This window comes from Monodelphis domestica, chromosome 6 (assembly GCF_027887165.1).
Source record: "Monodelphis domestica isolate mMonDom1 chromosome 6, mMonDom1.pri, whole genome shotgun sequence".
NCBI lineage: Eukaryota > Metazoa > Chordata > Mammalia > Didelphimorphia > Didelphidae > Monodelphis > Monodelphis domestica.
In genome coordinates, this window is record NC_077232.1 from 184,036,820 (window position 1) to 184,049,355 (window position 12,536).

Sequence of the window (12,536 nt, forward strand, 5' to 3'; positions counted from 1 at the left end):
AAAATTACCCAAGACAAAATAAAATACTTAGGAATCTATCTCCCGAGACAAACACAGGATCTATATGAACACAACTACAAAACACTTTCCACACAACTAAAACTCGACTTGAACAATTGGAAGAACATTAACTGCTCATGGGTAGGACGAGCCAATATAATAAAAATTACCATCCTACCCAAACTCATCTATCTATTTAGTGCCATACCCATGGAACTTCCAAAAATTTTTTTTACTGATTTAGAAAAAAACATAACAAAGTTCATTTGGAAGAACAAAAGATCAAGGATACCCAGGGAATTAATGAAAAAAAATAAAAAGGAAGGGGGTCTTGCAGTCCCAGATCTCAGACTATATTATAAAGCAGTGGTCATCAAAACAATTTGGTACTGGCTAAGAGACAGAAAGGAGGATCAGTGGAATAGACTGGGGGCAAGCAACCTCAGCAAGACAGTATATGACAAACCCAAAGATCCCAGCTTTTGGGACAAAAATCCACTATTTCATAAAAACTGTTGGGAAAATTGGAGGACAGTGTGGGAAAGATTAGGCTTAGATCAACACCTCACACCCTACACCAAGATAAATTCAAAATGGATGAATGACTTGAACATAAAGAAGGAAACTATAAGAAAATTAGGCGAACACAGAATAGTATACATGTCAGACCTTTGGGAAGGGAAATACTTCAAAACCAAGCAAGAATTAGAAAGAATTACAAAATGCAAAATAAATAATCTGGATTACATCAAATTAAAAAGTTTTTGTACAAGCAAAACCAATGTAACCAAAATCAGAAGGGTAGCAACAAATTGGGAAACAATCTTCATAAAAACCTCTGACAAGGGTTTAATTACTAAAATTTATAAAGAACTAAATCAATTGTACAAAAAATCAAGCCATTCTCCAATTGACAAATGGGCAAGGGACATGAACAGGCAATTCTCAGCCAAAGAAATCAAAACTATTAATAAGCACATGAAAAAGTGCTCTACATCTCTTATAATCAGAGAGATGCAAATCAAAACAACTCTGAGGTATCATCTCACACCTAGCAGATTGGCTAACATGACAGCTATGCAAAGTAATGAATGCTGGAGGGGATGTGGCAAAGTGGGGACATTAATTCATTGCTGGTGGAGTTGTGAATTGATCCAACCATTCTGGAGGGCAATTTGGAACTATGTCCAAAGGGCGATAAAAGACTGTCTGCCCTTTGATCCAGCCATAGCACTGCTGGGCTTGTACCCCAAAGAGATAATGGACAAAAAGACTTGTACAAAAATATTCATAGCTGCGCTCTTTGTGGTGGCCAAAAATTGGAAAATGAGGGGATGCCCCTCAATTGGGGAATGGCTGAACAAATTGTGGTATATGTTGGTGATGGAATACTATTGTGCTAAAAGGAATAATAAAGTGGAGAAGTTCCATGGAGACTGGAACAACCTCCAGGAAGTAATGCAGAGCGAGAGGAGCAGAACCAGGAAAACATTGTACACAGAGACTGATACATTGTGGTACAATTGAAGGTGATGGACTTCTCCATTAGTATCAATGCAATCCCTGAACAATCTGCAGGGATCTAAAAAAAAATACTACCCACAAGCAGAGGATAAACTGTGGGAGTAAAAACACCGCTGAAAAGCAACTGCTTGACTACAGGGTTGGAGGAGATAAGACTGAGGAGAGACTCTAAATGAACACTATAATGCAAACTCCAACAACAGGGAAATGGGTTCGAGTCAAGAACACATGTGATAACCAGTGGAATCATGCGTCGGCTATGGGAGAGGGAAAGGCGGGGGGGGGGGGGGGGAGGGAAGGGGAGGAAAAGAAAACGATCTTTGTTTCCAGTGAATAATGTATGAAAACGACCAAATAAAATAATATTAAAATTAAAAAAAAAATGGATCTTTCCCTATTTGCCAGGGATTGCAAACTTCCAGCAATCAGGAAATGTACAACCTGAACTTCTCTGGGCAGGTCCTGTTTACCTAACATAGAGGACACTTTGAAGAAACTTTGGAATATGTCAAGATTACCGAGAATGGAGCCATCTGTGTCCCTAACCAAATAGGTAGGGGTGGATACCTTTGATTGGCTCCTGTATCTTTAAAACTAGTGATTCTGAACCAGTCCCTCTCTTTTTGGCTAGACTTTCTTGTGTCCTCCTTCATGTTGCACATTCACCCACATGAACTCAATTGAAAAAAAGGAGGACATCTTTTCTCTCTCCCTCTTTTACCTAGGCTTTAAGAAATGGGCCTGAAGGTTTGCTTCTATTTTATATTTACCACCCTCAGTTTCAATTGTTGCCTCAGTGATCCCTCCACAGGACCCAAGAATTTGAGCCATGATGACCTTGAAGGCAAGACTGTAGAAGGGATGTGACAGCTTCCCCAGCCCATCATGGAAGCCCTGAAAAGTCAGACTCTTGGGATGGACCTGAAATTGGGATTCTGCTGTATAGGAACCAAGCTAAGCCATGAACCTAATTCTCTTCCTCTTCCCAGAGAATGAGGTAGGACTAAGGGGAGGGGGACTGAGCCCCACATGTAAGAAGACTAAGGTTGTATCTTGAAATAAATATTTCTATATAAAAGCTAATCTGATGGTTAATGGCCAAATAGAATTAGGGTTCAGGGGACCACACCCCCTATAATTCAGGTAATACCATTAGTGGGAGTTGGAGCTTTGTGTAGAGAACAATCAAAATCCTCTCTCCAACATACACAGAATCTTGAAGGAAGAATGAAAATCATAAACACCAGGCCTTTAAGCAGTGGGAGGCAGTGGCAGCATTACACACATAGAGAGAAACAGTTACCTGAGGGAAAACAAGAGTGGGCCTGAAGAGCAGCAGATCCTAGAAACTCAGCTTGAGGACCCCAGGAATAAAGAAGGGTCTTCTGTTTCTTCTACCAAACCCTGAAGGAGTGAGACTTGTGAGCTGCCTTTACACCTTGAATCCTGCATAGGGGCTTCACTAGAGAATACTCTTCAAAGTTTGGGACAGTTTTTCCCAAGGACAACAAATTTATTCACTGGAGAGTGTGATCCATATTGATGGAGAAATGGTGCATAACTACTATTCTTCCTATGTCATCTGAATAAAATGTCTTTGCAATGAGAAGTTTCTAGACGGTCAGTGATGCTGTTTCATAGACAAAGCTTTTCTCTTCTTTTTTGTCTTCTACTGGTTTCATCATTAAGGTTTGCAAAAGGAAGTTATTTCTCAATCAAACTAGTCTTTTGACAACAACTCACATAGCTTGGTAAAGTTTGCAAACTATTTTCAATCAAACTATAGAACTATTTTAATTTACACGTTCTACTCAGAATAAACTGCTTAACTATACAATTATACTCCCATTTCAATTTCATTAACAAATGTTCTACATAGAAGCTATAAACAAGTCTTTTCACTCATTTGTAATGTTTATAATTTATAATGTTTATAGAATCCTGGATTTGGAATCAGAAGGGACTTTCTTGTTGTTGCTTCGTTTCAATTGTAAATGAATCTTCCTGACCCCAATTGGGGATTTTCTTGGCAAAAATACTGCAATGGTTTGCCTTTGCCTTTTCCAGTTGAGGAACTGAGACAGGGTTAGGTGACTTGCCTAGAGTCATACAACTAGTAAGAAGACTGAGATTTCAGAACCAGGGCTCTATCCACTGCACCCCCTAGCTGCCACAGAATGGACTTTAGCAGCCATTCTCTCTCATTTTATAAATGAGAAAACTGGGGCTGAAAGAGCTTGACTGACTAGCCTAAGGTTCCCATAGTTGTAATGATCAGATACAAGATTTGAAACCAGGTCTTCCTAATTCTAGGTCTAGCCCTCTATCTGTTATTTCACATGACCCATTCATCTTATTGTCTTAGTCATTTGAATACCAGTGTGTTCCTTCAAGCAGAAAGCATTTGCTCTGAGATGGAAAAGAAGTTATAAACTCTAGTCATGTGAACTGAAGACCTTAAATAGATCATAGATAATAGATGTATTCATTGATAACCTGACTCATTTACTACTGAATGTCTAGGTCAAGTCATAAATTCTTAGGATCTCAGTTTCTTCATCTTCAAAATGTGAGGATTGGACTAACTGGTCTCTGAGGCCCCCTCTACATCTAAAATTATAATCTGTGTAAAGGGAGCCCCTTCCTCCCAGAGTTGTGAACTTTCTGCTCATCCAACCCATCCCATTAGTGTGGCTGGAATGTTCCAAATAAAGGTCACAGGTTAGGAGCCCTAGGAACATGACCTGGAACTAAAGACTACAGGTCCAGGTCAGAGAGACTTTAATTGGTTCCTGAGATGTGATAGACCAGCTCAGAGAGACAGGAAGTGACTTCGGAAAGAGGGCTATAAAAGATGAGGAGATAGGGGTCTTTAGCATGAGTTTTCTGGGACTGATTCTTTCACTCCATTTGATGTTGGTGGCTCAGGTGGAATATACTCTAGTGGGCTGTCAAGACTCTTGCTCCTTAGAGATTACTGGACTTCCATATGGAGATTGGAACCTTGTGGGAGAGCGAGCTGAAATTCTGTGGATCAGACTTCAGGGTGGTAGGCTAAGAAATGCTTTTCTACTTCCTCCTTTCCTTCTTTCTCATACTATATTTATATTAAATTAAATTGTTAAAAGCTATTATCATCCTCGTGACTTAAGAGCTAGTTTTATAAAAAGGCAACCACAACAATTTTTACTAATATTATTTAACAAAACCAATTTCTAAATATTACATGTAGCATTTTAATTATTACATATTACAGTTATTTTCATTATTGTAAATCCTAAAATCTGTCTCATCTTTTAAAAACATGCAAAGGGAATAAAAAGCCAAAATATATTCATTTTGCTGAAAAAATAAAAAAACTGCCCTACAAACTCCAAGAAGTATATTAAGCTATTAAATCAGCTGAATAACTTTCTCACTTACCTCACTGTCATAAGTCCTTTATTTATCTTATGGAAAAAGCAAGTAAAAAGAGGTACCTACTTCGGACCAGCAGAAATGTGTTATCAATATGTGATTGGGTTGGAAAATGTCCACAGTCTCCAAAAAATCTAGGAAGCTCACTTTTCAGAATCCTTTCAGAATAGTCTTTCTTGGTAAACATGATTTCATAAACTAAAAAAAAGAAAAAAGAAAGAAGAGAGAATAATTCTCTTTAGTGAATAACCAAATCCAAGTGAAAACCATTTTAAATTTCAACTAATCCTTTTATAATTTTTAATTTCTATGAAAGTCCTCCTGCCTTAGGAAAAAAAAATATTCCCAAGACATCTGTTATGCATGAGAGGAAGAGTTTCTTAGCCTACACTTTTTTATTCCTTCATCTTTCTTACAAACTCCACCATTACTCTTATGCACTCCCTTCTCTGTTTGAAAGCTTTCTTGCTCCTTCAAAGCCCAAATCAGGTACCACTCCTTTACTTCCCAACTTAAAGCATTTTTTCCTGCCTCAAATTTTCTTAGAGAAGTTCTTTACCTAAAGCTTCTTTACTTAATCTTTTTGAAGACCAATGACATCATGATAAGATATCAATTTCTATAAACTAATACCTAAGCCTTGCTTATATTAAATTTTCAAGAGGTGTCAGTTCAGCAAAAAATTTAGTGCCTACTACCTAAAAGTCACCATGCTAAGTTCTGGGTAAAGACAAAAATGGAACCATCTTTAGTCTCAAAGAATCTCCATCTATGACACTCTCCATCCCTCCCTCCAAAAAGAATATGGAAATCCTAGAGGATATTTGCTTTGCTTTTCTGTCAAACACAATGTCTTGCAAATAGTCAGTGATTAATGACTATTTACTGAAATAAGAATTTGCATCAGCCAAACCCACTCTTACCTCTTCTAACCACTAGTCACTACCACCTCACTAGCATAACAAGAAGTCTTTTTTTCCCCCCAGAATACAAAGGCAGTATCTGCTCCTTCCTATTACTCATAAATAAGAAGTATAGAAAGAGCTGAATCTTCTCTTAATGTGATTAACTTTTTTTTAACTGAGCACCTCAAATTTCTAAACATGAAAATTACTTGGAGGATCACTGCCAAAACATCTTTGCAGAATCTGTGCCAACCAATTCTCCCCTTCGGTAAAAAAGAGCACTTGAGGTCAGTGGTTGGTTCATAAACTAATTCATGCAACTAAATATAATCGCTAGTTTTAAACCATAATGGCAGTTATTCCATATTAATTGGACTGACTTGTTGACAGGTTAAGTGGGATGTTTCAATAAAATGGTTTTTAAATAAGTAAAGAGTTGTGTTTTGTTTTTTTCAAAAAATGCTGGCATCCAAAAAGATACAAATAACAAAATGTATTCATAAATAGATCCACATGATTGCATTTCAACAACCAACATTTTACATTTCATGTGCTTATTAATTTTCTATTTTCAAATAAGCTGAGAGTACCACTTGTCATTTTCATGTTTGAGAACATTAAATGTGTAATGGCAAGACTGCTGGATTACAGTCAGAGGATGGGGCTTTGAATCCCAGCCCTGCCTACAGGGCTCCATTTGAGACTTTGGAAAAGTCATCTAGATTGCTTGGCTTAAGTTTCTAAATATATAAAATTAAGAGTTTTTCCTTTCTTCTCCAAGACCCCAAACACTTCAGTTTGGGCTATCACTCAGTCACAAATGATTCTTTAAATGCATCCCCTGTCACAGTAGAATAAGGGTCCCCTCCCACTCAAATGTCAGCTTATATGACTTGCAAAGACTGCATTTCCTCTTTTTGATACTTGCCTTCTAAAACTAAGTGCCTTCTAAAAGTGCCTTTTTGATAAATGCCTTCTAAAACTAAATCCCATTATTCTAAATCCCATTTTTCTATTATTAGGTTGTTTATTAAGGATTTGGGGGGGGAGGGAGATAGAAAGCTAAAAATATAATAATGGTATTAAGAGGATTATTTGACTAATTGATAGAACAACCTAGAAGTAGTCAAAAAGATTAGAAAAGCAGCATCAGACAACTCTAGGCAAAGTTTCTCTAAGAATATTCTTGTTTCCTTCTTTAGGAGGGAACAGTCTATCTCAGCCCCAACTTACATGACCACCATTTTGCAATTCAAGTCTTTGGGTAGCAGAGAGCAATTATACTGAATTAAACCATGTGTTTGGTATGTGAAGGCATACCAGTCAGCTAATAATTCTGGGAGAAATTATCTCAAAAGTACTGAAGTTTGTTTGTGTGGTTTTTTTGGTTTTGTTTTATTTTTAAGTATTAGAAGTGACAAAGTTAAGTAAAATAACCAAGTCAATCCTATTTTCTTGGCAGGAAACAGTTACTTGTTTTTTTCTTTCTTTCTATAACCAAGTAATTTGTGAATATATATATATTTTTTTTTAAAGTAGTCATCCTAGAATATGAGACAATTAAATTAAAATGAGTCAGAGGTAGCTAAGTAGCTTATTAGATTGAGAGCCATGCCTAGTGAAGAAAGGACCATGAGTTCAAATCTACCCTCAGATATTTCCCAACTGTATGACTGAGCAAGTCACTTAATCCCCACTGCCTTAACCTTTACCACCCTTTTGCCATGGAACCACTAAACAGTATTGATTCAAAGATAGAAAATAAGGTGTTTTATTTTAAAAAAAACGAGTCAAAAGAATTATGAAATAAGGAGTCCTATGATTGCCAGACATGTGGAATGTTTACAAGGCCAGAGGAAAAGAACAAAATCAAAAGAACAAGGAAATATGCATATACATGTATAAATAAACTATATTATATAATTCAAATATTTTATGTTTGTATATATATGTGTGTATGTGTGTGAGTGAGTGAATGTGTGTCCCTCTGTGTGTATATATTTAGCTAAGCATATGATTTCACTTCTATTCATTTCTGTCATGTGAAAGTGACATTCCAATAACATCTATGTATATTGTAGTTTGAAACAGAAATATAAATTTAGGGAGTAAAGCTTCACTAGACCTCAAAGATTCAACATGGTATTCTCGCTATTCCTATCTTACTTAAATTCTTACCTAATCTAGGTGGGGAGGGTCCCTTGTCTCTATTCCCTTGTTATCCTTGGGTTCAGTAATTTTCCTTTTCCCTTTTCTCCCTTTTGACAAAATGAGCTTTAATGAAGCCCCAAAATACTACCACTAGACACAATTCCTTTTAACATTAAAGAAAAGGACATCTTTATATAATCTTTTCTTTCCAAAGTCCTTCTTTGTATTGTCAACTTCCTTTCTAGTTGTGTGCATATTTGATTTAAACTAGTCCTGTCCATCTCCCTTTTCCTAAGATTCCCTTGAATTCTCTGTGAGGCATTCAGCCCAAATACTGTATCTTAACATGAAAAATTCTCTTGCTAAAACACCAAGAGAACATTATTCTCAGTGCACACATATTCATAATAAATAAACAACAAAGGGGATTAATACATTTTATCACTTTCTATAAATGGTTATTAAAATGCCCCCTATTAGGCATTCTTTCTAGGTTAAATGATAATGTCATTTACTAGAGTCTAAAGTTTATTTATTCAACTTAGAGGTATCTATCTTGGAAAATAATCATTTTTGCATGAATTTAACATGGAATTTCCCAAAGAATCTAATAAAATTTAGATTAAAATTCTTAATGAAAAGATCCCTTTGGCCCAGGGAACAGGAAAGACATCATCAGAATGTGTTTGTTGTTGGGTATTGAATCATTCTTATATCTTTCCTATTTAGGGATTTTGCATAGTTGTGCTACCATAGAGCAGATATATTTTTCCCCTATAAGATTTCTTTATTAAGACCAGAATTTAAATTAGTCACTTTGGCTTTAAAGACCTAGTCCTTCTTTCATTTTTTGTTCAGTATTTTTCAGTTATGTCTGACTCTTCATGACCCCATTTGGGATTTTCTTAGCAAAGAGATTGAAGGGTTTTGCCATTTCCTTCTCCATCTTATTTTATAGATGAGGAAACGGAGGCAAACAGGTTTAATGACTTGTACAGGGTTACATAGCTAGTAAGTATTCAAGGTCAGATTTGAACTCATGAAGATGAAGTCTTCTAGACCTTTCTAATAAAATGCTAAGGAAAGACATTAACTGTACTAAAGACTAGAGAAAGAATTTCTCCACATCTAAATATATTGAAAAGACCTTTTTGAGAACAAAGGTAATATTAAGGAGTCAATAGTTACAGAAAATTATTCTCCATCAGTTCCTTTGCATGTAAATTTTCAGAATTTTAAAGTTTATAACAGAGAAATTATAAATCAAATAACTATAGACCATAGGGAAATTGGAGAAGAAAATGGTAAACCATTCTAGTATCTTCATCAAGAAAACTTCATGGATAAGTCCATGAGGTCATGAAAAGTCAGATACAACTAAATGACTGACCAAGAATGAGAAGAAGAAAAGTATGTATGGACTGTGGGGATTGTATAGATACAATCTATCAATAAATCAAATAAAAAAAATTGGCCCTTTCCATCTTAAGTTCTAGATGAGTCACTGACAATGAGTAGTCCCTGATTTAAGGAAATAGAAGACAGAGAAGAAAGAAAAGAAGGGATTCTAGTGCAGGAGTAGAACAGAAGGTATAAGGAACACTTAGAAAAGCTGCTTAGTGAAGAAAACAGGATCCAGTTAACAGGAGTTGAGTGACAGGAAGGCTTTGCAGAGAACCATCCTGATTAGAAGAGAGCTATTGCAGGGGCAGCTGGGTAGCTCAGTGGATTGAGAGCCAGGCCTAGAGATGGGAGGTCTTAGGTTCAAATATGGCCTCAGACACTTCCCAGCTGTGTGACCCTGGGCAAGTCACTTGACCCCCATTGCCTAGCCCTTACCACTCTTCTGCCTTGGAGCCAATACACAGTAGTGACTCCAAGACGGAAGGTAAGGGTTAAAAAAAAAAGAGAGAGAGAGCTATTGCTTTGCTGAGAGCTAATTGGCTCTTTGAAAGACAGTCTAATCTTTCTTATGTTTAGAGATTTTCTGGGCTTAATATTCTCAGCATCATATAAAGCTTGAGAAAGGAATAAAAAAAGGGGAAAAAGTAAAAACTGGAAGGAGGAAACATTCAGATTTAGAAAAGACCTTAAAACGCTTTTAGTCCAAATTACTGAGAAAACTGAGGCTCAAAAATTTTAAGTGGTTTAATTAAGTTCATACATGTTATAAATATAAACCATGGAATTTGAACTTTCATTCTCTGACTTTTATCGGTGTTCTGTTTAGTGCTGGTTCCTATAATGCCTTTTTTTTTTTTAAACCTTACCTTCCATATTAGAATTAATACTGTTTATTGGTTCCAAGGTAGAAGGTTAGGCAATGGGAGTTAAGTGACTTGCTCAGGGTCCCACAGGTAGGAATTTTCTGCTGGTAGATTTGAATGCAGGAACTCTCATCTATAGACCTGGAGCTTAATTCAGAAGCCACCTAAGTACCCCATCCATAATAGATTTTTGATAAATTTGTAGAGAATTTTATTAAGAACCCTAAATAATTATTAAGTTAAAAAAATTTTAAAACTCAGAAATTTCTCACTCCTGCTTAGCAATTTAACAGGTATTTTCCAATGACCAAAAAAGGTGTGAGGACTTCTACAAAGCTAGAAGACAATGCCTTCCTTTTTCTAACTAATCTAATTTAATGAAGTCCTTAATTTTTTTTCTCTTTGGTTCTCCTAAGCACACAACTCTTAGTTATTCTAAGTAAGGCAGATATTCTGCAAATAAAAATGGAAGTCTATGTGTTAATCAAAAGTTTAGTGTGTGACCTGGAGAATTTGGTTTCAGATTAGAATTCCAATGGTGATCAATAATGTAATCTTATAAAGAAAAGTAGGTCAGTTTATAACCCCATGGAAAATTATTTACCTTATGATTATTTTAGATTATATATATATGTATACATATATATATATATAAATTGAGAGAAATATGCCTGCTATAATTTTTAAAAATCCATACTAGAATAAATGATGAAACATACCTATCTTTCCTCTAAGAAGTGAATAGGAATTTAGGGGGATGACAATTGTTGCACATGCTCTCAGAAGAGTTTGCTCTCTCACATGGCTTTGCTTAACTGCGTGACAATTGAGAGCTCAATACAGGAGAGCTCAGGGGGTGGGATGGTGTGTAATACAGTGGTCAATGTGAAATGATTTTGCAGTTAAAAGTCAAATAACAACAATTTTTGAAAATGAATGCAAGTTGAAATATCAATACTACTTACATTTTTTTCTGTCCAACCATTCTTCTAGCTCTGAGAACTTTAAAATTACTCTTGTATTCCGCAGACCAGCTCGGCGCTGAATACGGTCAATCATTCTTTGGTATGTCCTCACAACAGCTTTAAATGATGGTCCATGGTCTTTGGCCTGAAATTAGTTATATATGTGGTGAAACAATCAGAATTGTTGACATATATATTTAGAAAAACTTATTACTTTTCTTTCCTGTCTATCACTCCATTTTCTATGCTAGGTATATACTAAGTTATGTACCACATATCAGTAATGCTTAGCCAAGGTTTCTATTGTTGCTTGAGGAATTAGCCCTGAAGATTAGACAGAAATTCCCAAACTCAGTTAAGGATTTCCATAAAAGATCTTAATAAGTGCTGAGTGCCTTTTAAGAAACTTCCTAGGCTAATATCCCAGGTAACACTAAGTGGGGGAATAATTATATATGCTTAGCTCCTTGAGAAATTTCTTTTGGTTTCCTATTTAACACAAGTTCATAAAGGTATTTATTGATTATTGTAATATTATTTATTACAGTTGGTTATCTAAAATACTTCACTTATTTTATTAATTTCCTTCAAATGATACGTTCTTTTTATTTGTAACATATTAGGTCCTGCAACCACAAAAACGGATCAAAAATAGATTTTATTTTATTCATTAAAGTTGTAAATACAAATCTCCAAAATAAAAGATGAAGTTGGCTTAAAAAATTGACTTTGTGGAATAATAAACAGTAAAATGAGTAAAACCAAGGGAGCATCAAACACAGTTACAGGTTTAATTCTTAAAGAGTAAATTATGATTGTAACCTCCAGAGAAGAAAGTGGCTATATTCAGGAAATGTTGAAAAGAGGAAATGAATAAGTATCAGCAACAGATTGGAAGTGGGGGGTGAGAGATAATGAGGAATCCAGGGAGACTCCTAGGATGTGAGCATGAAGAACTAGACTAATGGTATTTCTGCTTTCTGTAACAGAAAAGATGGAGTAGAGAATAGGAGGATGTTTGGGATAAAGATGATGAGTATCATTTTGGTCATATTAACTTTTAGAAGTCTCCTTAATATCCAGTTCAAGATATCTGAAAAGCAGCTGGTGATATGAGATTAGACCTCAAAAGAGAGACTAGGACATGATTTGAGAATCATTAGCATAGAAATAATCATTAAACCCATGGATGCTGATGAGATGACAAAGGAAAGCACCATAGAGAGAGAAGACTGCCCAGAAAAGAATCCCATAGTGACACCTCTAGTTTGAAAGTATGGTATGAGAGAATGGACTGGAAGAAAATG

At 35.7% G+C, this 12,536-nt stretch overlaps 1 protein-coding gene across 3 annotated transcripts in view; it reads right to left on the minus strand.

Moving 5' to 3' along the window:
• IQCM (IQ motif containing M) overlaps window positions 1–12,536 on the minus strand; it is a 524,263-nt gene that overhangs the window by 236,465 nt on the left and 275,262 nt on the right. For all 3 annotated transcript variants that reach the window (XM_056802759.1, XM_007496247.2, XM_056802758.1), the window contains 2 exons: window positions 11,230–11,374; window positions 5,008–5,139 (listed from right to left, as the gene is read on the minus strand). In XM_056802759.1, coding sequence (XP_056658737.1) covers window positions 5,008–5,139; window positions 11,230–11,374 — 277 coding nt within the window. The remainder of the gene's footprint in view (window positions 1–5,007; window positions 5,140–11,229; window positions 11,375–12,536) is intronic.